The 25713-nt window shown below is 44.6% G+C and overlaps 1 protein-coding gene across 5 annotated transcripts in view; it reads left to right on the top strand.

The window, feature by feature from the left end:
• Positions 1 to 14613: 14613 nt before the first annotated feature.
• The window catches only part of SMOC1 (SPARC related modular calcium binding 1), a 159816-nt gene continuing 148716 nt past the window's right edge, over positions 14614 to 25713 (top strand). For 4 of the 5 annotated variants that reach the window (XM_037832421.1, XM_037832423.1, XM_037832422.1 and 1 more), the window contains exon 1: positions 14614 to 14963. In XM_037832421.1, coding sequence (XP_037688349.1) covers positions 14865 to 14963 — 99 coding nt within the window. In that variant the 5' untranslated portion in view covers positions 14614 to 14864. The remainder of the gene's footprint in view (positions 14964 to 25713) is intronic. The other variant, XM_037832420.1, reaches the window with a different exon arrangement.

The raw sequence follows: 25713 nt of genomic DNA, 5'->3' as shown, positions 1-25713 counted from the left end.
GGCTCCTTTCACCACATTCAGTGCTATGTGCTGCTCTTTCCCCAGTGGACTTGTCTTTGACCCCTCTCTGGGGCTGATTTGGAGGCTGGGCAGGAGGCTGGGCCCTGGGTGATGGGGATCAGGGTCAGCATGGAGGGCTCCCCCCTTGAACTTCCCTCTCCATGCTCAGCTCCCCTTCCACTTGGGGGTTCCCTGGACCGCCCCTGCCCAAGAAGGGGGGGTACCCTCCCCCTCCTGGCCGCCCACCTGGGGCTTAATCTCCGCCAGGCCCCTGCACCACAGGGCCTGCTGGTGTGTGGTCTTTCACACTGATGTGCCTCAGCAGCTGGAAATAGTGAGGAGGGAAGGGGGAGGACCTTGAGCATAAAACCCTGGCACTTCTCAAAACAAAAAGGAATGACTCCAGCTTTTAATCAGTTTAGGGCTGAGGCAGGAGAATTGTGTTTGGTTTTACATAGACAAAGCCCTTCTTAGGTCTCTGCTTCAGAGGAACCTGAGACTGGTCTTTAAGCAGTAGCCTGGGCAGGAGATGCTGGGGTCTGGAGGGAGGAGACGGGACCCTCTGGACCCAGGGGGGTGATTGGCTTTTATCAGCTGGGGCCTGTCGGCAGTGGATATTGGCATTGGTTACCGCCTTTTCTGCTCTCAGAAGCTGGGGGAACCACAGCTTTTGAGACTGCGACCTGCTCTGCCTAAAGCTTTGACAGGTGGGATCCTTCAAAGGTAGGGGTGCAAATTTCAGTTTTAAAATTAATTTCCATGTTAAGACTGTTAAGAGGGCTTACTATTGAAGGACCTCAATGGTGAAAGAAGAAAGTTGAAAAGTGAAGGATCCTGTCCCGTCCCCAGCTTTCCCAACTGCTGTCCTGTCCAGATTTTTAGATACCAGGCCATTGTAGAACTGATAATCATCCCAAAGAGACTTAGTGTAAAGTAGTGAAGTATGAGCCATGCCTTTGGCCAAGGGTTGCCAGATATAGCACAAAAACATATAGGAGGTCCAGTTAAATTTGAAATTCAGATAAACAAAAAATAGATTTTAGTGTAAGTACATCCCATGCAACAAAACAGGGTTACGTACTATTCAGGAGATACTTACACACTGAAACACTCTTTTTTGTTTATCTGCCATTCAAATTTAACTGGGCATCCTGTAGTTAATCTGGCACCCTACTCTGGCCCTCTTTTCATATGTTCATATGGTCCCCCTGCAGGTCTTTTTCTCTCTTGCTCTCTGCTACCTTCTTGATCCTCTTCTCCTTTTCCCAGGTGGGTTTTGGACTTCTGTCCCCGTGGGCACTGTCCTCCTGCTACCTTTCCGCCTTCTCAGTCCAGGGTTTCTATACTCCTCTTCCCTCTCATTTCTCCTTCTTCATTCCTACTAGTAGGCACTAGGTTGGTCAAGATCCATACTGATTCTGAGGACTAAAAATGATGATGGTGATATCTACCACTTATTAAACTCCTAATACATGCCAGGCACTGTTATTTGCTTTATCAGTGTTAATCCATTTAACTCTCAAAACAAAACTATAAGGAATTTAATTCTCATTTTCCCAATGAGAAGCCTTAGGCTCAGAGAGGTGGAGTGACCTGTCCACAGTTGGCCAGCAAGTCATAGACATGGAATTTGAATCAAGGTCTAATTCCCAAATCAGGACTCTTAACCACCACGTTAAGGTTCCTGCTTCTAACACAAGCATCCAAATGCAAGTTTTTCCATCTTTGGACAGATGTCTAATTGTGTAAAACATCTGGTAAAGGCACAGATGTAGGAATGAAATATGTCCAAGCAGTTCCTATTGAAAAGACATCTCTCACAAGAAAAACCAGCAATAACAAATGACCTTTATTTTTTTAAAATCTGTATTTCATCCTAGCTGATTTTAAAAGAACTTGTTCAATTTGGCCTTTACCTTGATATATCTGGCCGTTTTAATTGCCAAACTAGTAAGTGACTGAGCAGGGATTTTGACCATATTGAGGGCAGAGAAGCCAGAAATAGAACATACTGGCTCTAGCCTTGTGATATTTGTGGTCTAACTGGCCAGAGAGATGTAGCCATGTGAGAAACAGTGTCCAGTAGCATAGACTCATGGAACATGGAAAGCAGTAGCCTGCTGGGAGGATGAAATTCAGAGAGGATGAGGCACATGAAAGAGCCATTGTAGTGCACCTGTGTTCAGAAAGTGTATGTTGCCTGGCCAAGGGCAAGACTGTGCTCTTGACTGGGTGCAAAGCCTGGCTTGATCTCATGCTGAGCACCTTAGAGAATGGAGGCTGTGGTTGGTGTGCCCTACTTTTCAGACTCCTGCCTTTTTTGATTGCAGCTTCATCCAGAGGTTGTTGTCCTTGGATTGTACCACTGACTTTAAACCAAGCTCCCACGGAGACTGACTCCCACCTCTGGTGCCAGCTGAGTCTTTAGAACTGATTCTCAGGTTATCTGGTTCTTCTAACACAAGGTGGTGACCTAGAACATGAGCTTTGGGGTCTGTGCCAGTTTGAATGTATTATGGACCCTAAATGCCATTATCTTTGATGCAGTCTTGTGGGGACAGGCATATTAGTGTTGATTAAGTTGGAACCATTGGATTAGGTTGTTTCCATGGAGATGAGCCCCTCCCAACAGTGGGTGATAACTCTGATTGGATGATTTCCATGGAGGTGTGGCTCCGCCCATTCAGCATGGGCCTTGATTAGTTTACTAGGGCACTGTATAAGCTCAGACAGAAGGAGCAAACTTGCTACAGCTAAGAGGGACACTTTGAAGAATGCACAGGAGCTGAGAGAAGAGCTGCAGTTTATAGAGCAACATTTTGGAGACAGTCTTTGAAAGCAGACTTCTGCTCCAGAGAAGCCAAGAGAGGAAAAATGCCCCAAGAGCAACTAAGAGTGACATTTTTGAGGAACTGCAGCCTAGAGAAATGGCTTTCCTGGGAGAAAGCCATTTTGAAACCAGAAATCTGGAGCAGATGCCAGCCACGTGCCTTCCCAGCTAACAGACTGGCCATCCTCCAGTGAAGGTACTAGATTGTTGATGTGTTTACCTTGGACACTTTATGGCCTTAAGACTATAACTGTGTGACCAAATAAACCCTCTTTTATAAAAGTGATACATCTCTGGTGTTTTGCATTCTTGCAGCATTAGCAAACTGGAACAGGGTCTGACACATTCAGGTTTGAAACACAACTGTGCCCCAGAGGCCTGTATAACCACAAGCAAGTGTCTTAGCTTCTCTGAACTTCAATTTCCTCATCTGAGATATGGGAATAATATAGAGGATGAGGTTGTCATGAAGATGAAACCAGATTTTGTGAAGTGCTTGGCATATTGTAAGTGCTCAATAAATGGTAGCAATTTGTATATGTAAAACTCATGCACAAAACCCATTTAATTTATATTTATTTCTCCTTGTTGTTGGACAGTTTTATCATTTTGGCTACATCATCATCCATCTCTGTGGAAGAGGTCAGTTGACTTGTTGAGCAGGAGAGACAAGGTTTTGGTAAGGATGGAGGCTGAATTGTGCAGAGTAGGTGCTTAGTAAATGTTGGATGAATACATAGCACAATTTGGGTGGGGGGTGTTTTTGAAGGGGACCCATGAGAGTCAGGGCATGGAAGTTTATGGCTAGATGTGCGGTGGGAAAGTGTAGGGAACTGGACTTGACCTTTCCTTTAGATCTCTCAAATATTACTTTTCCCCTCTTCATACCTGCTGACATCTTGATTTTAGCCTCCTGAGACTGATTTTTGGACTTCTAGAATGGTAAGATAATAAATTTGTGTTGTTTCAAGCCACTGAGTTTGTGGGAATTTGTTGTAGCAGCCATAGGAAACGAACACTAACTAATACATGTTAAGCATTGACCAGGCATAGTGTGGCCTTTGCTAGGTCACTGGGATGTCTTAATCCAGTAGAGTATGCTTGAGGCTGTGATGCACAGGCCCTCACCTGCTGAAAATTGATGGGAGACTCCTGATCAGGTCTCTCCCCCTCCAAGTTTCTACCCAATCCTATTACAATTTCAGATCCCTTGGTTCTTTTTACACCCAAAGTGGGATGGAGTCACATCTGCCTCTTATGTGTCCCCATGACTATCAGTGACCAAGCTGCCAGGGTTGTTAGTACCACCTTCCGTGAAGGGAATAAGCTCTAGGGGCCACCATCTGACAAGCCCTAGAATGCTGCCCTGGGAGGTCAGCAAGATCTAGTGCTGCTGCCGAGGTTTTTCCTGCAGAGCCCCAGAGTGCTGCTCAGGGGTGAGGTGGCTCATGGACAAGGCAGTGGCTGAGTCTCTTTGGCAGCTGTAGAGAGGGAATTACCAGCTAAACTGGTGAAGGAGTCCTCTAAGGTGAAAGAGATACTGGGGACTGATGGAATCCTCAGATCTTACTGTTGTCCTCCAGCCACATGAAGTTGAGTGGGTCTCACCCTGGGGCTTGAGCTCCAGTGTCACAGCGCTCCACAATCTGTCCTAGTACAACACAAACAGTCATTCTGGGGGTATAAGCAGCTCCTGGAGGGCTGCTTGAGTCAGAACAGCCCCAGCCATGCCACCACCAGGACCCAGAACCAGGGAATATCTTCCTTCCCAGTGACCAAGTTCCTCTAAAGGAGCAGGGCAATTTTAAAAAACTCCTTACAACACAAAAGGTTTTGTTTTACCCTTCTCCCTACTGACCCTTCATTTACATAACCAAAGGGGATGACTCAAGTGATTCTTCTAAAATAAGGAAGATCTGCTTTAATGTGATTTCCTGCCCCTGCCTTAGCCCCAAAGTAGCTGGCAAATTATCTTGCTAAAGAAGATTTAAAACACAAGTTTAATCTCTGACAGCATGCTCTACTACAACCCATTATTTCATTTATTACTCACAATAACTTTGTGGTGAAGACTTGATTATTTGGTAGAGGAGACAATTGAGGTCACAGAGGCCCTGAACTGGAATCCAAGTCCTCCATCTCCACACCTAGCACCTTCCACCACACCAGGCTGTTTCTAAAATAAGATCAGAGCAGCACCCTCCACCCATGGGAGCCCATTCCAACTTTTTGTCGAGTGTTTAAAGCACTTCTGATGGTTTTAGACACCTCCTTATTCTAAAGACTTCTAGAAGTCATTATTTCTTTTAAACTGGAGTCTGCTCTCCTTGACCAGTCTCTTTGGCGTTTGGCCTGCTTGCAGCAGCCCACTTCCCCCAGTTCTGGGTTGATGATGTCTATTGTAAGGCCTCTGGATAGGGTCCCTACCAGTGACTTTTGGAGCTGCCACTGCTTTATCATGATGTGGTTTTCATTATGTGTCTTGGTTTAGACTTTCCCCAAAGCACATTCTGAGACAAGGAATTTGGTTATAAATAGTTCATTTGGGAGGTGATCCAGGGACACATGGTAAGGGAGGGAGAAGTGCAACAGGGAAGGGAGAAAATTCAATTAAAGATTCATCAATGACAGGGCTTTTATTGTGGGCAACTGGGCCCATTAAGAGACTGTGTGGAACACATTTTGGAATTGCCTTGCTGAGGGGTGAGGAAGTTGGGGAATTTATCCACTGATTTTGGTTCCCTATTGGATGAGGGTTGCCTCTAGGGATATTAAATTCCAGGCTCTTTGGCCTGCTCTGTGCACAAGTTGAACAGGTTCCTGAGGTCAGAGGTAGAAACTTAAGACTTTGAGATTAGGAAGCTGTTAGGGGCTATGGGTGGGGCACCAACAGTGTCAACTTCAGGTCATGTCAGTGGTGTCATTTCTCCCAAATCCATTAGATCAAGTTGTATTAATACCATCAGGGTCCATTGAACCCAATTTCAGATGTTTTTTTTTTTTTTTTAGCACTTCTACCTATGTAAAGATTGGTATTTCTTGACTTTATTCTTTCTTAGATGTCTTCCAAAGTACAAAGATAAATTTTACTTATTTTTAAAAGATAGGATAAAACTCATTCCATCTTGTAATTATGGTATGATTACATATGATTAAATATGATTTGATTTCATAATGTATCTTACCTTTTATACATATTTTTTCCTATATTTTGAAATATTTTGCATTTTGGCATCCTAGGAATTACTTCATCATTACTTATCAATTATTCTGAACTATCCTGAAAAAAACTAAAATGATAAGAAAATTGAAGAATGATGCAATTGCCTAGAAGGATGATGCAATAGTGTAATAAATCATCAGTATTTTATCACTTTTCAGTTTTCATACTGAGCTGCCTAAACTATTACATCATTTTTCAAGATGATATAAAAGAAGACCAGAGTCACCATCTTTATGGTCTGCTTTTAGTTTTCATTAAATGCTAAAATGAAAGTTCTCAATTTTTCACTTTCTATTAAAAGTGGCAAAGAGAAAAGTTAAATAAAATAAAAGTTTCACAATTATTAGATAAATCAGAAATTAAATGCAAAGAGACAGTGGCACTCTAGAATCTAGACAAATGATGATGGTGAAATTGTTTATGTAAGAGAAATCTTAGCCTATGAGTCTTCAGATGATGATATCATGGCTGGTTTTTTTCAAACCAAGAGTCAGTGAATTAACAATATAATTTTAAGGACAGGATATGTTCATCTATTTAATCACTCAACAAGATGTACTTCATTGCACAATATTAAATGACAAGAATCTGCACCTTCTCATTTTGCTAACAGGACACATTGACCCTACTCTTTAGTCTTTAGATTTTTGTGAACCCAAATTTACTTGAAATGGTGTGTAAATGGTCAAGGGCACATATGTGTGCAAACAGGAAACAGATGATGTAGAAATGAAATATTAATTGGATTTAAAATTTTAAATTGTGTTTATAAATCAAAAAAATGAAATGAAAATGTTTTGCAATTATGGAGCAAAGAAGATGGCTATCCTCTCTTTAGCAAAATAATGATTCAGCAGAGTTTTCTCAAGTATTGTGTTTTGATGATGCAAGTGGAAAGAGAAGTAACATAAGGAATGATAAGATAGAACCAATTAGAGGTACATTTGAAATCTGCAATCAGTATTTATAAGAGGATGTGTTTCAGGTTCATGACAGTTGGTGAGGAGATGGTTTCAGTCAAAGAGTGTTGTCACTTTCAGTTATGTTACCTTCAAAACTAAGAAAATATGGAATAAAAATTTCAGTCTGTTTTATTTCAATTCTTATTAACATTCCTAATGAAGTTGTTCTTCACTATCTATGGCAGCCAGCCTCAAAGAGGAACCCCAACCCCTGTTTCTTCATATTCAGCCCCTGGTATAGTCCCCTACCATATCACACCAGCGTTGGTCTGTGTGACTAACAGAATAGAGCAGAAGTGATGGTATGTCAGTACTGAGATTAGGTTATAAAAGACCACAGATTGCATCTGGGGTGCTCTCTCTGATCACTTGCTCTGGAGGAAACCAGCTCCTGTGCTGTGAGGACCCATGTGGTGAGGAAGGGAGATGTCCAACCAACAGCCAGTGAAGAGCCACATGAGGAGCCACATGATGTATGGAGATGTCCAACCGGCAGCCAGCGAGGAGCCACGTAAGGAGCCATGTGAGGAACACAGATGTCCAACCAAAGCTAGCAAGGAGCCTTGTGAAGAGCTATGTGAGGAACAGAGATGTCCTATCAACAGCCAGTGAGGAGCCATGTGAGGAATGGAAGTGTCCAGCCAACAGCCAGTGAAGAGCCACATGAGTGAGCCTGGAAGTGGCTCCTCTGGTCCCAGATGACTGCAGCCCTTGCTCATAACTTGACTGAAATCAGGACCAGCTATGTGGCTTATGGGGTCTTATGTAAAATGAAAACGAGGGACCTCTTGTTCAAACATTATTAAGAATTTCAAGACAGTGACAGCAGAATATTAAACCAAGCATAGGTATCTCACAGTTTGTATGCTCAGGAAGTCAGCCCTGACTGCCACCTCTTGAGGAACCCTGAGCCAGAATTACCAAGATAAGCCACGTCCAGATACCTGACCCACAGAAACTGTGAGATAATAAATGTTTGCTGTCTTAAGTTGCTAAATTTTGGGACTATTTATTACATAGTGATAGATAACTAATACAGTGTCACTTTATTTATTTCTACTTTAAAAAAACATTATTTGTAAAACAACTTAAAAATATGAAACATAAAATGGGTCCATTGTATCCAGATGGCAAATGGTGATAACTGTTAACTGTTTCTCCTGAGCCACCAAGGGATTAAGGGGTAAGAGTGATCTAGTTGCAACTGTTGTCACACTTTCTCTCTCAACTCAGTGCCTTTGCACATGCTGTTTGCTCCACCCAGAATTCTCTTTCCCCCATTTTTTGTTTAGCTGACATCTACTTCTCCTTCAGGTCTCAACTTAAACACCACTTTTTAAGGAAAGTGTCACTGACCCTCTGTACTGAATTTGGCACGCTTTTAAAAAACTTTCAGAAAATCTTGTACATCTTTGCAGTCCTGTGGCCACCTGTAATTAGTGAGTTAATTATTGATAATTAGTTGCAAAATGTCTGTCTTTCCAATAGACTGTAAGCTCTTTGAGTTCATTCACCTTCTCTCCTAGTTCATATTGTTGTAAACTGAGCACTTAGTTTAGTGATTGGTACACAGTAAGAAAGCAATAATACTTGTTGATTGCTGATTGACTACTGTTCTGGTTTGCTAAAGCTGCTGGAAATGCAGTATACCAGAAATGGATTGGCTTTTATAATGGGGATTTATTAGGTCACAAATTTACAGTTCTAAGGTCATAAAAGTGTCCAAACTAAGGCATCAACAAGAGGATACTGTCACTGAAGAAAGGCCGATGGCATCTAGAACACCTCTGTTAGCTGGGAAGCACACGGCTGGCGTCTGCTGGTCCTTTGCTCCCAGGTTGCGCTGCTTCCAACTTCTGATCCCAGTAGCTTACTCTTTAAGCATCTGGGAGTCCTTTCTTAGCTTCTCCAGGGCAAACTCTGGATTTCGTCTCTTAGCTAATATCTCCAAATGTCTTTAAGTCTACATCTCCAAGCGTCTGAGTCTGTGTCAGCTTTGGCTCTCTCTCTCTCCCTGAGCTCTCTTAAGGACTCCAGTAACTAATTAAGACCCACCTTGAATGGGCTAGGTCACATCTCCAGGGAAACAACCTAATCAAAAGATCCCACCCACAATAGGTCTGCACCCACAAGAGTGGATTAAAAGAATGTGGCTTTTCTGGGTTACATAATAGATTCAAACCAGCACAACTACTTTGCTTCTTTGCCAATGGATTAGGACCAAATGGTGATGACTTGCAATGGCATCTTCAACCCCCTGAATGAGGTCCTTCTAATAATGCTTTCTCTGGACCTCCCAAGCTTGGTGATTATGGACCTGAAGACAGGGGAACGGCCCCTTGCCTAATGGGTTCTGGTATAAACAATACAGTCTAACAAAGCAGACAGATGAAAGACAAAGCAGGTGAATGGGGAAAATTCATACACATGGCAAAAAAGGAGTTAACCTTCAACAATGCACAAATATAGCATGTGCTTTGGAGTCTCAGGGATGATAGATTTAAGAGGATGTTGAACTTTGAATGTGCAGGCAAAATGTAAGGGCTGCCCTCGGCAAGGTGAACCTCTGTCATTAAGCCTCAGTTTCTCATCTGCTTAATGGAACCAGCAATAGTGACCTCACAGATTGGTCCTGAGGATATGAGATCATGTAGGGAAAGTATATAGCAAAAGTTCAGCTCATAGGTGGAATGGATTCAAGTTCCGCTTCTGCTACTTCTTTCTGGCTGTATGAGTTATTTAAGCACCCTAAGTCTCAGTTTTTCCATTGGTAAAATGGGGAAAATAATGGTACCGATGTCATAGTGTAAATGTGAGAGTGTATATTAAGGTGCTCGTGTTTGGCATTTGCTAAGCCCTCATTACAGTTTATTATTATTGTTAATAATTTTGAATCCATATCACAGAGAAGTAACCAGGTGAAAAGAGAGATTCTTCTACAGGTAGAAGAGGGAGGGAAAGAAATAGAAACAGAAGAATACCAAGAATTCCAAGAATATTTTTATAATGATGTGCATTATTTCCAGTGATCAGAATTGACCACTGACCTCTTTAGGGGGATTCTTTCTTGTTGCCCTGGCATAAGTGACTTGAGCTTCACCCTAGTATGTCCTCAGTTCCTCCCTCTTGAAGGTCACTAAGAAAGAGAAAATAACAGAAGCAAATTTTTGTGGCACCAAGAGTTTAGGTGTACAGCCCTTAAGCCATTAAAGCCATGAGCATGAGGAAGCTGAACCTGCAGAGCTAGAGAGAAGCCATGACTGAATGCTCTGGGCACCACCACATTGTCCATGGTTCTTTCATTTGACCATTCAGGGCATGGGGATGATGATGGCCCCTACTGCTAGTTGTCCCTCAGTATTTTATTCTTCCTTAGTAACATAAACCCTGATTTTTAGCTGAACACATGTAGCCACCTAGAGTTAAGACTACATTTTTTTCAGCCTTGTTTGTGTCTAGCTATGGTCTATGATTAAGATCTGGACAGCAAGATAAAATGGAATGTGATTTCTGGGAAGTGCCCTTAAAGAGAGAGAGTATAGTGGCTTGGAGCTATGTACCCCAGAAAAACATATTCTTAAACTTAATCCATTCCTATGGGTGTGAACCCATTGAAAGTAGGACCTTTTGATGAGGTTACTTCCTTTAAGATGTGGTCCAACTGAACCAGGGGGTCTTAATCCTATTACTGAAGCCCTTATAGTGAAGGCCAAAGAGAGAAAGAGAAAAGCCACAGGGAGTAGCCAGAAGCTGAAAGTCAAGGGAACCTGGAGGAGAAAGGAGAAGCCAGGAGAGGCCACCATGTACATTGCCATGTAACAGAAAACCAAGGATCAAGGATTGTTGGCAGCCAGCTCTAGAACATCACAGTCTTCTGGGAGAAAGCACTGCCTCGATGACTCCTTGATTTTGGACTTCTCCTAGCCTAAAAACTGTCAGCCAATACATTTCCATTGTTTAAGCCAACCCATTGCATGGTATTTGCTTTAGCAGCCAGGAAACTAAAAAGGGGGTATGCTCTTCTTTCCCCTTTCTTCCTGTTGGCTAGAGGGCAGATGGGAGGGCTAGAGTTTGATCAGCCATCTTGGTTCACGTGGTGGAAGCTCCTTATAAAGAATGGCAGAATGATATTAGAAGGAGCCTGGGTTCCTGACAATTGCGGAACTGCCCTGGACTTTGGCATTTGTGTACAAAAGAGCAAAATAATTCTAAATTGTTTGTTACTCTTTTTTTTTTGTCATGTATATTTAAAATTTAAGGATTGACTTTGGTAAGGTTAACTTTTGTGGGTAAGCCTCAGTTCCTCATCTGCTAAATGGGACTAATAATACCTCCCTCAGCCTAATGCTCTTACAGCAAGTTAGTCATAAATCCAGAAAAAGAACCCAGGATTCTTGGTGTCCATGCTTCTGAGCTCAATAGTATGTTTGAAAAGGGTTCTGGGCCTAAGGTACAACTCACCTTTCTCTGCTGGAGCTATTGTCACAAGTGAATCAAATGCAGTGAGGGCATATTTATATTATAGAAACACTCTGCTCCAGAGCCCTATTCAAAGTCTACCTTCTTCATGAGGTCTTCCCTGCCCATTAGGTCTATAGTGGGTCCCTACCCTCTGAGTCCCCAACACACATTGCAGGCTTTGCTCTTAGGTATGGTCTTCCAGCGTTAGAGTGTAACCTCTCAGAGGGCAGTGTGTGGGGTGCATTCTAGGCATCCTTCACAATGGTGAGCACTGTGCTGGGCACAGAAAGGAGACATAGTCAAAGCAACACAGATTTGAGACTGGTGATTCCAGCTAGTACTAAATGTTTGAGGTCTGTAGACCTCAATGTATGATATAAAATATTATTTTTCTTCTATTGAAATATCCTTTTGCAAGTAGAAGTCCCCTGGGACAAGGGTTATGGCTGAAACTGGACAGGTCAGATGCCAGGATAGCTAGATTTATTTTTTGGGCCATAGGCCTGGCCTCCAGTGAAAGAAGGAACTTGTCAATTTCACTTTTTGCTTGGCTCAGAAGATTGAGCCTGGCAAAGAGATGCTGTTTGGGACTAGTAGTTCTCTGGAATTTCTAATCTTCTTTGGACTTGGGAGGAATCAGAAGAAAATGCATCATTTCACTGATGGCCATGGTTATACCAGGCCCTGCCTGCCAACCAGAGGGAAAGAAAATACTCGGTGAGCAAAGTAACTGGAAAGCAGTTAAACTAAGCTTTACAAGGTTGAAATCCAGAATAATGTAGACTTTTGGACCAGCAACCACCTGGAAATAAGCCTTCTGGCTGGAAAACAGCATTTGGTGTTATGGATGGAAAGGACGATTGCAATGCCTTTTCCCTGGGTGCTTCTGCCTGCCAGATACTGGGGGGCAATCTCACATATTAGCTTACTCTGATGGATTTCTCAATAATTCCATCAACAGAAGAAATGGACCAACTTGATGGGGTACATGCGACTAGGTAGTAGAGTCAGAAAAAAACCTGTCAAGCTGCTGAGCCTAATGGTCACAATTCTGCATGGTTGAATCCCTGAGTGCACACTAGGAGGGAACGTGGAGAATGATATAAGTGCTGTACTAGGAACAGTACTGGACAAGTGTCACAAGCCAGCTGTGCAAATTTCCAGGATGCCAGATCACAAGGGCTGTTTCCAGAAAGGGCTGACCCCTTGCTGTTTCTACCCTCTTCCCCCAAAGCTCAGAAGTTTCAGTTACCGTGTAGGCCACCGAGGAAATTCCCAATTAGTAAACAGGGAATGTCTAACCCTGTAGCATCTGAGACTGGATTTTGCAGTCATCACATGGCAGAGGCAGAGTTAGATGCTGAAAAACCTAGGCTTGATTCTTGGCTCTGTCATTTACCAGCCAAACGAGGCCAGGCAAGTCACAATCTCATGTGACTTTACCTACCTGTAAAGTAGGGATGTCTTCATAGGTTCATTCTGGGAATAAATGCGATGAAGCCTTTGTCCTGCCCTCTTCAAATGCCAGGTGGTGATATCTAACTTATTTCACCATTCCAAGGGCTTTATATACTCTATCTCCTTTAATTCTGACAACCCATGAAGTAGGTATTATTTTTATCCCCATTTTACAGAGGTGGAAATCCCACCCCAGACAAGAAAAGTCACCCGTTCAAGGTTATACCACTAGGTGGCAGACCCAAGATTTGAACCCATGCCATCTACTCCAAAGAGCCTGCCTTACTCTACTTCCAGATAGCAAGAGAGAGAGAGAGAGAATTCTTCAGTGTTACTTGGATAACCACAGTATTTAGGAGGATGACTGGCTGCAGTGTGGAGGCTGAAAGGGGCAGGCTGGGAGTGTGCTATACTCCTGGGTAGGAAGATCTTAGGTATAATCCAGGAGACAATGATAAGGGAGCAGAGCTAACCTTTGCCAACGACCCCTCAGACCCAGATAGGAGGAGGAGTTAAGCACTGGTGTTGTGTACAGTCTGGTTGGAGAAAAGACTCCCTACCTGCGAAGTGAGTGGCCCCTACCAGATGTGATGGATGTAATCACTAAGGGTAGTGCTCCACATAAGATGCTAAATCAGGGTCCCCTTGGGTTGAGTGTAGCCAACCACCTTGCTTGGGTGAGGAGCTGTGAGCAGCAAGGAGAAGGCCCTGCAGCCATGACCCGCAGAGGGTGGGGGTGAGGCGTCCAGATGTGACTGGACCCTCTGTTGGGCTGTCTTCTCCCCGTGTTTGTCAGGACATCCAGGGGAAGTCTCCCCTCCCTCCTCCCACCTATCTCTGGGTCACTCTGTCCCAAAACTACCCCTCTCCATTCATGCATTCTCCTCCTCTCCCCCACCAAAGGGGATCTCTGACCACCTCTCACAGGGCCCCTAGTTCACGGAGGGACTGCCCATTGGCCCTCCAGCCCAGGGCAAGGGTTCCAATACCACACCCACCACAATGTCAAGTGTAGCCATTACCCACCCATGATGCCTTGACCCCTTGCGAACTTCTCACCCTGCAGCCGCTACAGGACTCAGCGTCTGTCAGGCCCAGCTTTCAGAAGCTTCTTTGAGAGAAGTGCGTGTGCCCACCTCCCCACCCCCCCCCTTTCCAATGCCGTACACTTGCCACCCTGTGTCGGGTTCGCCTGGTGATTTCCCAGTTGTTCTGGTGTCCAAGCAGCGGAGAAGCAGGTCTCTTAGCGTCTTTGCCCCTGAGGATTCTCATCTGAAAAATGGGGCTAGGAGTACTTTCCCTGCAGACTTCACCGGGCTGTTGGGCCAACGCATGTAGTCACGCCAAAACCTATACGTGCTTAAGGCATTATTATTAGCCGGTTGGCATTCTGAAGGGTTAAGGCTGCCGACACTCTTAGGCATCCTGGGACAGAAGGGCTGAGAGAAAGTTACTCGTCATTCGGGTCCCTTCAGGGAACCCCCATCCGAGGAGCAACCCTTGGGGGCGGGTGGACCTCGAGCCGCCCCTCCCTCTTCTCTCCCATTGGCTTTCACCTGCGAGAGGGTCGGCGGCTACGGGCCTCTCGGACCGTCAATCTGGCTCTCCGGGCTCCGCCCCGTCCCTCCCGGGGATTTATAATGGGAATTCCCATGGTTCGGGCTCTGGCATCCAACCTGCTGCCGCCGCGGCCCGGCCAGCCGAGCGGGCGCCGCGCTCCGAGCACACGCTCGCGCTCCAGCTCCCGCACTTCGCGGTTCATGAGCTTGTGCTCTGACCGCAGCCCCCGCGAGCCGCCGCTGCAGTGCCCGCTGCCTCCTACCCGCCGCCGCGAGCGGGCCGGGAGGGAAGGAAGGAAGGCAGACGCGGGCGTGCGCCCCGCAGAGCCCGCGCCCCCTGCCCGCTGCCTGCTGCCCGGCCGGCTGGCACCATGTTGCCCGCGCGCTGCGCTCGCCTGCTCACGCCCCACTTGCTGCTCGTGTTGGTGCAGCTGTCCCTAGCTGGCGGCCACCGCACCACGGGTCCCAGGGTAAGTAGGACCCTAGTCGCGAGCCTGCAGACTCCCGGGAGGAGGGCGCGCCCCCTGCGCCCCCAAGGCGGAGGGAGTCTGCGGTCTTTTTGCCCCTGGTCCCTCCCGGGCGGCGGGGTGGGGGTGGGGAAGGAGTTGTCAGACCTTGTTGCCCCCCACCTACTCCCCATCCCCCTGCGGGCTTTTTGGCAAAGTTGTTGAAATGAAAATTTCTCCCATTGCCTTTGCCTTCGTTTTTGCAGCAAAACTCCACGTCCTCGAACTGTCACTGGTGGGTTTTCTTTCCCTGTCTCTTCTCCCACGGAATTTTGCTCCACTTCAGCGGTGCCGCCTGCGACCGAGCTCGCTCGCTCGCCGCTCAAGTCGGGCTTCGCCGAGGACTCCCGGCGCGCGCGGCCCCGGAGCGCTGCGTTCTTGGCAGGCGGCGGGAGGCGAGGGGTGGGGGTGGGGGCAGCGCTGCCTCGGGAGTTTTAGGTTACCCGCGAGCCGCCCAAGGACCGTGTGTTGTTGTTTTAAAAAGCGATCTCTGCGCTGCTCATAAAAGCCACCGCAGATAATTTTAATGTTCCCTCCTGCTGGGCATGGCCCTGAAGGACGGGCAGAGGTGGGGGGCTGTGGAGAGGTAGTGGACAGGGAAGAGCTGCGCTTCCCTCTGCGTTCGGTGCTGGGAGGTTGAACTACTTGTTGAACCTTGGTCTGACGGGTGTTTCTGAACGATATGAAACGTGCCAGTTCTGTGCACAGGATGCGCTGTCCAGGGCTTTGTAAAATCCCCTGGAATGGACAGCGTCGTGTTCATTTCTAGTCTAGATTGTTGCCCCCCCCCCCACATTGGTCTAATAAAGGATTTCAATGCTTTAAAACAAGTACTGTTAAAGCACCTAGCGGTTCATTTGACTAAACTGTAGACTTAATCTCTGGCCAAGGATCAGTTTTTGTCGGGGTAGCCCTTTCTCAGGATAGCTGATTGCTTCAGTTGGCAGCTAAGAATCAGCGTGAAAGAGGCTAGAATCTTTGTGAAAAGAAAGTTGGCTCCTCAACCAACGTGCTTTCCTGGCCCTCCTTCTGCCTAGCCCCCATCACCACCTGTTCAGATGGCAGGTTCTTTATCCCTGGCTTCTGCTAGATGAGAATCATCTTTATAGCAGTCGTGTGTGGAGCAAAAGCCTCGCAAAGCTTGGCCAGCCTTAACGACTGCCCAGATGCTGAGGTGATTACATCCGAGCTGGGCTATCATTGTGAGATCAGATTTGCAGCCACTTAGGAAAGAAAAGTGTTTGTCTCCGTGTTGGGCCGGCCCTTGCTTTTATGACCAGATGTGCAACAGCAGCAGTTAAAGTGCAGCAGATTAGATCCAGGGCGTGCCATAAATCCTCAACAGCAGGCATTCCCAAAGCTGGGGCAAGCCAGGGCCCCGGGGAGTGACTTTTATGGATGCAGATGAGGATGCCTTTTAAACCAAGCTGCTTGGTGGGATATTAGGACTCGCAGCTCTTAAACTCTGAGGTCAGGCAAGCCGTGGCGTTCCCTCGAATAATTGGGAACAGTCAAGACAGAGACGCAGTCCAGAGCCCTCAGACTGAAATCTGGATGCCCGCCCACGGGAGGGTCGAAAGGAGAGAGGCCCTGAGACAAATGGTGGAGGGCTTGTTTGCTGCCGGGCATGGCTAGGGTCTCAAGCCATATGGCTCTCCTTCCCTGCCTCTTGTCTTGAAATGAGAGGAAGCAACTTTGAGGGGAAAGCAAGACACATCAGGGAAAAGCAGGGACATTGGTTAGGTTTCCCTACAGCTACTCAAGTTTATGAATTTGATAGAAGTGTGGGACATACACTGGAACTGTAGAAGAGGCTTGTGTGTGTCCCAGCTGCCCTCCCCCCCATACACACACGGTCGTACACTCTAAAAGTATGTTTAGAAAGTACCAAGGGGAAGCTGCTGTCTTGAGAATGTGGTTACCTGGTTGCATTGCAGGTAACAAGAGCTTGCATTTAAGAACACCTGGACTAGGCACTTCACATGCTTTCTTGTGCTTACAAGGGAAATGGATTTCCTTCATGCCATTTTGCAGATAAGGAATAAGACTCAGGGAAGCTAAACAACTTGCTTGAATCACTCATGGTGCATGTATAGCTCTTGGAATCCAAACTCCAGTTTATATGCATTTAAAGGCTGGGTGCTTCCCATTCTACCAGATGCGGGGAGTGTTTATTAAATTAGTAATGTGGTTTCTGTTCTAGAGGAAGAGATGGCTCAGTGAGAAAATACTAAATCCAGATGAATCAGGTGAGTCTGTCTGTAAGAAAGATTATTAACAACACTTTTTGGTGTCTGTATCACTAACGGGTGATGCATTTGAGTTTCACCTTATCCCCACAGAGTCTGATTTTCTTCTTTGGCTCCTTGGTGTCCCCAGAAGTGTGGGTCTGGTCGAGAGAGAGCGGCAGTGTCAGGGGAGGAGGAGAAACATCTGGCTTGTTGCAGAATTCCCTTTTGGCACCCTTAGGTCTCTTCTGTTAATCTTTTGAGTGACAGAAGCTTAAGGATTGGCATACTTTCCGGCTGGCTTTCTAGGAAACTGAGAGCATGCCCTTTCAGTTTAATTTTATCTGGCTCTCTAATTGAGCTCCCCCGAGGCCTAGACCCCAATCCTTGCCCCCTTATTTGCTTCCTGCCGTCATAAAATTCCTGACATTTGTTTGACTCTGGAAACCAGCAGCTATCAAGTATCAAATTGGTGGCTATTATGGAGGAAGCACCTGATTTTTTGGACTCTCAGCTCTGAGCAACCACTCTGCTACCTGGAATACTGGTCAGGATTCTTTTGATTACTGAGGAGGCAGCCATTTCTTTAATCCTGCACAATCTACTGAAAATGTTTCGGGGGAGGAGGGAATGGGGGAAGGGCTGTCCCAGGTGATGGAGTCTGGCTGATGGTCAGGCCAGGGAGACTTCCTGTCTTGGTTTAATCCTCCAGCTGCCCTTGAAGTCAGGGAGCTGGGCGAGGGCAGGATCTATGCCCGTCTCTCCATTGGGGCCTCCCCAAAACTTAGCATGGTGCTAGGACCTGGTAGGGATGAACTCTGTTGGTGTTTGTGGAATCAACAAATATATGCAGACAAGACATCTGTAACAATGATCCACGGATCCTGCTTCCTTAGTGCTTTACTTTGTCTGGAGGCAGGAGACGGAATCAAGAAGTTTGAGAAATAGAAGAAAATGGGAAGGTCAAGAAGTCAGAGTCAGAAATTGGGTTTGTTAATTGTTTAGGCTTATTCTTTATTTGTTCTCTCCTCTTGTCAGATTCATCCTTCAAAACCCAGCTCCAACATCATTCTCCGGGAACCTTATGGCGACACCATTTTGATTAGAACTGATCACTCTCATCTTTGAACAGCTTCTGTATCTGGTCCACTTGTGGTCTTAACTTTTGCTTCCTCCTGCTACAGTGAGCCTCTTGAGATCAGGCCAGAGCCTTCATCTTCTTAGCACTAACTTGCCTCTCCAGCACATCATGTGTGATCCTGTTTTGTTTCATGAACAAACTGGCAAGCCCCCTGAGGGCAGACTAGACATCTTATTCATCAATGTGCTCCTCACATTGTAAAGCATTCAGTAAATATTTATTGGAGTGAATTGGATTGTCCAGTGATACTCAGCGATGACCAGCCAGGACCTCTGCTCTTATTTAAACCTGAAATTTGGTTAATAACAAACTGTTTTTTCCATTTTTAGGTTTTTGCTCTTTTCGTGAAAAAAAAAAAAAGAAAGAAAGTCTGTGTGGGGTGTATGGTGGTGATGGGAGGCCTGGGGGAGGGGAAATGAGCAAGGAAAACTGGCTTTAGTTCTACCTCAATCCCTTTTTGTGTCTTGCATATTTGCCCCATGTGAAGCAGCTTCTCGATTGTCCCCTTACAGTGGACTAGCCTGTCCTGTGTCTGGCCCAGGTTGGGTCTTGAGTATATACAGATTCCCTTTTTATCACCTGTGTGCGTGACAAGACACCCTTCTTTTCCATATGGGGGCTTTTTCTGAGATGATACTCAGGTGTTGGGCCGAAAACCTGATTTAAACATTTTGAGAGAGTTGATGTGAAATTTGGCAAAAACAAAATTAAGGGGAATAGAAAAAGGAAATTGCCATCTTAGAAACTCCAGGAAATGTAATCAAAGTGGAAAACATTTTGATATTGTCTCCTAACGTTGAACAGACACATTTCTTATGACCCAGAGATTCCACTCCTAGGCATATTTGCCCAAGAGAAACTCATGTCCATAGGAGACTTGTGTGACTGTGTTCACAATCCGGCAAGCCTGAGAAAGCCCAAATGCCCATCAGTGGGAGGGTGAATGAATCAACTGTGATGTGTTCACGCAGTGGAATGTTATACCCAGTCAAAACAAATGAATAACAGTGATGTGCAAAAATATGGATGAATTTTGGCAAAATGATATTAGGGAATGCACCAGAAGATACAGCATGACAGTTTTTATGAAGTTAAAAATAAAATTAAAAATTTGTAAGAAAAACACAAATAGCTGCAATAAAACTGTACAACAAGGAAAACAAGGAAGTGATGGACATGGGACTCAGAGTGATAGTTTCCCAGAGTGGGGCAAGGCAGGGGGATGGATTGGTGGAGGAAATCAAGGTGGTGGCCATACTTTAGCTTTTTTTTGGGGGGGGTGGGGGGTGGATTTGAAGGTATTTATATTTGTGCATTAAAGATCTAATAACAGATTAAATAAAACATAAAAGTGGGCCCTGCATGGACCAAAGTCATGAACCAAAGATTATGATTAATTCAATTTTTGCACCTGAGGTCAAAATTTCTGAGATTAGGGGTTCCTTTCTTGTCTCCTACTGCCTCCTCCCACCTGCTCCCCACTCACCCTTTCCAGATGTACATGTGGCCCTATCGAAAATACCATGTTGGGTAGTTAATATTGGCTTTTGTTTCAATTCTTGGTGGGTTAGACCCAGAGGAGGCCCAAGGCCTTGGCATGAATGTCTACATCAGCTGGCCAAAGGGCTCATTTGTAAAGCTGAGCTGGCAGCAGGCAGTCTTCCCTCTCCCTTGCTCAGGGGGATACACCTTGTACACCTGAACCCCTAGCCATGCAGAGAAGTTTGTTGGTTGATGCTTGGATCAGAAGTGTTAATTACCATTGAGGGGAGGGAAGGGATGGCAGTGTTAGGGAGGAGGCCTGTTTCTGGTTTGATGCTGTCTTCATTCCGACCTGTGCCCCTTGCCCCCATTTGCAGGGGCTGGGGGAGGGTAGCATGGTCCTGGTTAGCAGGTACAGGACACCCTTTCTCTCTGGATCACATAGAGATTTATTGTTCAGGCAGCCAAGTTCCTGGCATTGCTAGTGATGTGGGCCCCTCCTTCTGCATTTGTCACTGCAAGCTGTTTGGGAGAGGACAAGGGTTGAGTTGCTGATGAGAAATCGATCGGAGCTGCTTGTGAGGCCTGCCAAACAGGGTTAGCATTGTACCAGTATGCGCTCTGCAGGGATCATGAGTCACCGAGGGGATAAGAGAATTGGATCTCCATGAACGCTCCCAGCTGGCCAGTCAAGACCCCAAAGTGACAGAGGTCATTATGCCAACTAATTGGGTTTGCCTTTGAATCTGACTTCATTCTACACTCCATTGCTAGATCACAAAATAATCTCACCTTTGGAGACGTCCCAACTTGTTCTGCCTGGAACCCTGCATTTTTACTGGGGTTGCCTCCGTTGATTTTAGCCTCTTTTTTTTTTGAGCCTGAGCAGGGCAACCTCTACAAAGCAGGCCTGGCCTGATCTGGAAGGCGGCTCTCAGTGGTTGTGTCTCAGTAGAGTCCCCCCCACCATCACGGAGGACCAGGACTGAGCGCTGATACGTGGGATAAGGTGTGTCGTTACGTGGGATAAGGTGTGTCAGGGGCTTTGAAGCCTGTCACATGTTCTCTAAGGGTGAGCTATTAAGCCCACCCCCTAAAGTCCATTTTACTCTACAGTGTTGATCTGATTCTGTAAGGACTATGTGTTTTTTTTGTTTGTTTTTTAAAATATTAACAATAAATCAAAACTGGACTAATTTTCCAGTATGGTTTCTTTTTAGGACTAGATCTGCAGGACAGTGCTGGGGAGTTTTAAATGACTTTTTTGTACCTTTATTGTACACCTATTCTTGAAAAGTTCTGTAAAACTCCTGGGGAGAGGATTCAAGAGTGGGTAATGAAAAGGTGGGATGGGCAGTGTTATACAAGGATACAAATCATCCTTTCAGGTACCCTGTGCTGCTGCCCTGCTCAAAAACATCAATGACTTCCCTTTGTCAGCGGCGCTGTCCATGAGAATTTTCTGCAGTGAAGGAAATGTTCTCTGTTTGTACTGTCCGATATTACTCACATGTGGCTAATGAATGATTGAAATGTGGCAGTTAGTGCAACTGAGGAACTGGATTTTTAATTTAATTTTTTAACTTTTTATTTTGAAATAATTTCAAACTTATAGGACAGCTGGCAAAAATAATATAAACACCATACAGAGAAATCCAACTTACCCTCACCTCCCCCATAGACCCAGATCCACCAGTTTTAACATTTTGCCGCCTTTGCCCCATCTATCTATCTATCTATCTATCTATCTATCTATCTATCTATCTATCTCTATCCATCCATCCACCCATCCATCCATCCATGTATTTTCTGAACATTTGAGAGCAGGTTGAACACATCACACTCTTTGAACACATAATACTTTCATGTATAGGTAGATTTCCCATGAACAAGGATATTCATAATTTAATTATCTTAAGTACGGTTAAGTTCAAGAAATTTAATGTTGCCATGAAAATTTCCAAGTTTTTCTTATGTCTCAAAGATGTCCTTTTGAACTTTTCCTTCTGCATTCTTAGATCCCATCCAGTGCCATGTATTGCATTTAATTGTCATTATCTCTTCAGTTTCTCTTTCTTTTTTAATTATGAAAACATATATACAATATAAATCCTCCCATCCCAACCTCTCCCAAGCTTTCCATTCAGTGAGATTAAGCACATTTTCAATGTTGTAGTACCTTCTCCACCATCCGTTTCTGTAGTTTTTCCTTCACCTCGAACAGAAACCCTACACCCATTTTGCATTAACTCCCCATTGCCTCTGCTCCCCACCCCTGGTAACTTGTACCTTACTTTTTCTCTCTATGAGTTTGCATATTCTCTGTTTTCTTTGTGGTTACCACAGGGCTTAATTTTTTTTTGTGGTAAAATAGTTTATTGCTATGAGAAATTGAGTATACTTAATGATCCTGTATTTAAACTTTCCTCTTTCTTATATTCACTAAAGGACTTTAATTCAGTACTATACTGGAATGTCAACTTTTGTAAAACACAGCTTTAGGTGGTACAAAATTTCTCTGTGGAAAGACCAGTCTCCTAGAGAGAATTTCTATACCTTTCTTTTGTATTCCTTTCTTCCACCCACAACGTTGCTCCGAAAGAGCTAAAGAACTCTGTGAAATATATTAATTTCATTTATTAAAAATCAACTATTTTTTGAGATTTTTTAAAGGAATATCTTTACATTGTTTAAGATCTTAAAAGCATCTTTTGGCATTCTGTTATCAGGAATTTTGCCTTAGGAATTTTGTTGTAGAGAATAACTGTTGATTTTATAAACAAATCCTTATACTTCCTCCCACTTTTCCTCCTGATGCTTTTTTTTAAAAATTCAGTTTTATTGAGATATATTCAATTAACATATCATACAGTCATCTGTGATATACAACTGTTCACAGTACCATCATATAGTTGTGCATTCATCACCCCAATTTATTTTTTGAACATTTTCCTTATACCAGAAAAAGTAAAAATAAGAATAAAAAATAAAAGTAAAAAAGAACACTGATATCATCCCTTCCCCCCTATTTTTCATTTAGTTTTTGTCCCTATTTTTCTACTCATCCATCCACACACAAAATAAAGGGAGTGCAATCCATAAGGTTTTCACAATCACACTGTCACCCCTTGTAAGCTACATTGTTATATAATCGTCTTCAAGAGTCAAGGCTACTGGGTTGCAGTTTGATAGTTTCAGGTATTTACTTCTAGCTATTCCAGTACATTAAAACCTAAAAAGGGTTATCTGTATAGTGCGTAAGAATGTTCACCAGAGTGACCTCTCGACTCCATTTGAAATCTGTCAGCCACTGAAACTTTTCTTTGTTTCATTTCACATCCCCCTTTAGTCAAGAAGATGTTCTCAATCCCATGATGTCAGGTCCAGATTCATCCCTGGGAGTCATATCCTGCATTGCCAGGGAGATTTACACCCCTGGGAGTCAGATCCCATGTAGGAGGGGAGGACAGTGAGTTCATCTGCAAGTTGGATTAGCTAGAGAGAGAGGGCCACAACTGGGCAACAAAGAGGTGCTCAGGGGGAGACTCTTAGGCACAATTATAAGCAGGTTTAGCCTCTCCTTTGCAGTAACGCGCTTCATAAGGGCAAGCCCCAGGATGGAGGGCTCGGCACATCAAACCACCAGTCCCAGTGTTTGTGAGAACATCAGTAATAACCCGGGTGGGGACATCCAATGCTTCCATATTTTCCCCCAGCTCCTCAGGGAGGCCCTGCATATACATTTTTATTCTCTGTCCAAATTACTTTGGGATGTGTCACTACTTATACAAACCTATCAGGTCTCACTTCCTATTCAAAGTTCCATGTAATTATGGTGTTTGAATAAACTGACTGTACAAGTTAAATTATTTAGTGTACTACAGAAAATATAGATCCTTCACCAAATAAACATCTCTTTCCTCGGTCTCACATGGAAGTTGAAGTTTTAAAACACAATCAGTCATCGTCCTTTACCCTTTGGCCCAAGTTGCCCTACTCCTAACCAGATCTGCTTCATTCATATCTCTAATTGAAGTCTGCACTCTTTTTCAGCTTTTTTAACAGTTGCTGTATGTGCTACTACTAACATTCATATCTGCTGAGTTCTAGCTCTGAGTTACAGGTGTCACACTGATACCCAAAGGTTATACACAAAGGAATCAGCATCTCAGAATCTGGAGATAGGGCTTAAATTTAGCATCCTAAATGTATAACAATCTCATTTGCTAATTTAATTGAACTTTAATTAATTTAAATTTAAATTTAAGCAGCCACCTATGGCTACCGGCTGTCACGTTTTGGACAACGTTGATCTCTAACCAATGTGCCGAGCCTTTCCTCTCACTAGGTACCCCCACAGTGCCCCAGGCATTATCCACTCTGAATTACTTTGCTTCATGTTACCCAACTTCTCCTTCCCTTTCCTCTCCCTATCTGTCTTTCAAAATCTCACCCATTATTGCAAAGGCTGCTTAAATGCTACCTCTACCCAGTCTTCCCAGATGCTTTCCAGGGAGGGTTCTTTCTGCCTCCTGTGTTTTGCTTACCCCTGTGACAGCCTGGGTCCCCATCTGCCCTGTATTCCAGCTGGCCATAAGAAGTAGGGTACTGTAGCAGCTGCAGTACAAACTTTGGAGGAGACTTGAGTCTGAATCTGGCTCTGCCATGGTGGGCTTGGGCTAGTCATTTAACCTCTTGATCCTCAGTTCCCCAGTTCGTCCAATGGAGATCATAGGGTCATTGTCCCAGGGGAGTGGTGACAATGAAATGGGACAACTTGCATTGCATTCGTTTGCTATTGCTACTGTAATAAAGTACCAAAAATTTAGTGGCTTAAAACAACACAAATTTATTGTCTTACATCTGGAGTTCAGAATTCTGACACGGATCTCACTGGTCTAAAATCAAGGTTCAGTCAGGCTGTATTCCTTTCTGGAGGCTCTAGGGGAGACTCTGTTTTCTTGCTTTTTCCAGATTATAGAGGCGGCCTGTGTTCTTGGCTCATGGCCCCCCCTCCATCTTCAAGAAGCCAGCAACAGCTGGTAGACGTCTTCCTCCTGCGGCCATCTCTCTGATTCTGACTTTTCTTCTTCCCTCTTCCCCATTCAAGGGGATAACATTTTGTTACATTGGACTCACCTAGGTAATACAGAATAGTCTCTTTTTTTAAGGTTAGCTGATTAGCAACTGCTCCAGTTTGCTAATGCTGCTGGGATTCAAAATGCCAGAAATGGATCAGCTTTTATAAAGGGGGTTTATTTGGTTACACAGTTACAGTGTTAAGGCCATAAAGTGTCCAAGGTAATGCATCAACAATTGGGTGCCTTCACTGGAGGATGGCCAGTGGCACCCAGAAAACCTCTGTCTGCTGGGAAGGCATATGGCTGGCGTCTGCTCCAGAATTCTGGTTTCAAAATGGCTTTCTCCCAGGACGTTCCTCTCTAGGCAGGATCTCCTCTTCAAAATGTCACTCTTTGTTGCTCTCAGGGCATTTGTCTTCTTTTCTTAACTTCTCAGGAGCAAAAGACTGCTTTCAAAGGCCGTCTCCAAAATGTCTCCGTAAGCTGCAGCCCCTCTCTCAGCTCCTGTGCGATCTTCAAAGTGTCCCTCTTGGCTGTAACTAGTGTCTGGGCCTGTGTGGCTCTTTTTAAAGTACTCCAGTAAATCAGTCAAGACCCACCTTGAATGGGTGGAGTAACACCTCCATAGAAATTATCCAATTAAACATTTCACTCACAGTTGATTGAGTCGCATCTCTATGGAAACAATCAAAGGATTCCAATCTAATCAACACTAAATAAATCTGCCCCTACAAGATTGCATCAAAGAACATGGCATTTGGGGACATAATACATCCAAACCA

This window comes from Choloepus didactylus, chromosome 4, assembly GCF_015220235.1.
Source record: "Choloepus didactylus isolate mChoDid1 chromosome 4, mChoDid1.pri, whole genome shotgun sequence".
Taxonomy (NCBI): Eukaryota; Metazoa; Chordata; class Mammalia; order Pilosa; family Megalonychidae; genus Choloepus; species Choloepus didactylus.
Note: the sequence above shows the minus strand (reverse complement) of the source record. Positions and strands in the feature narration are given on the sequence as shown.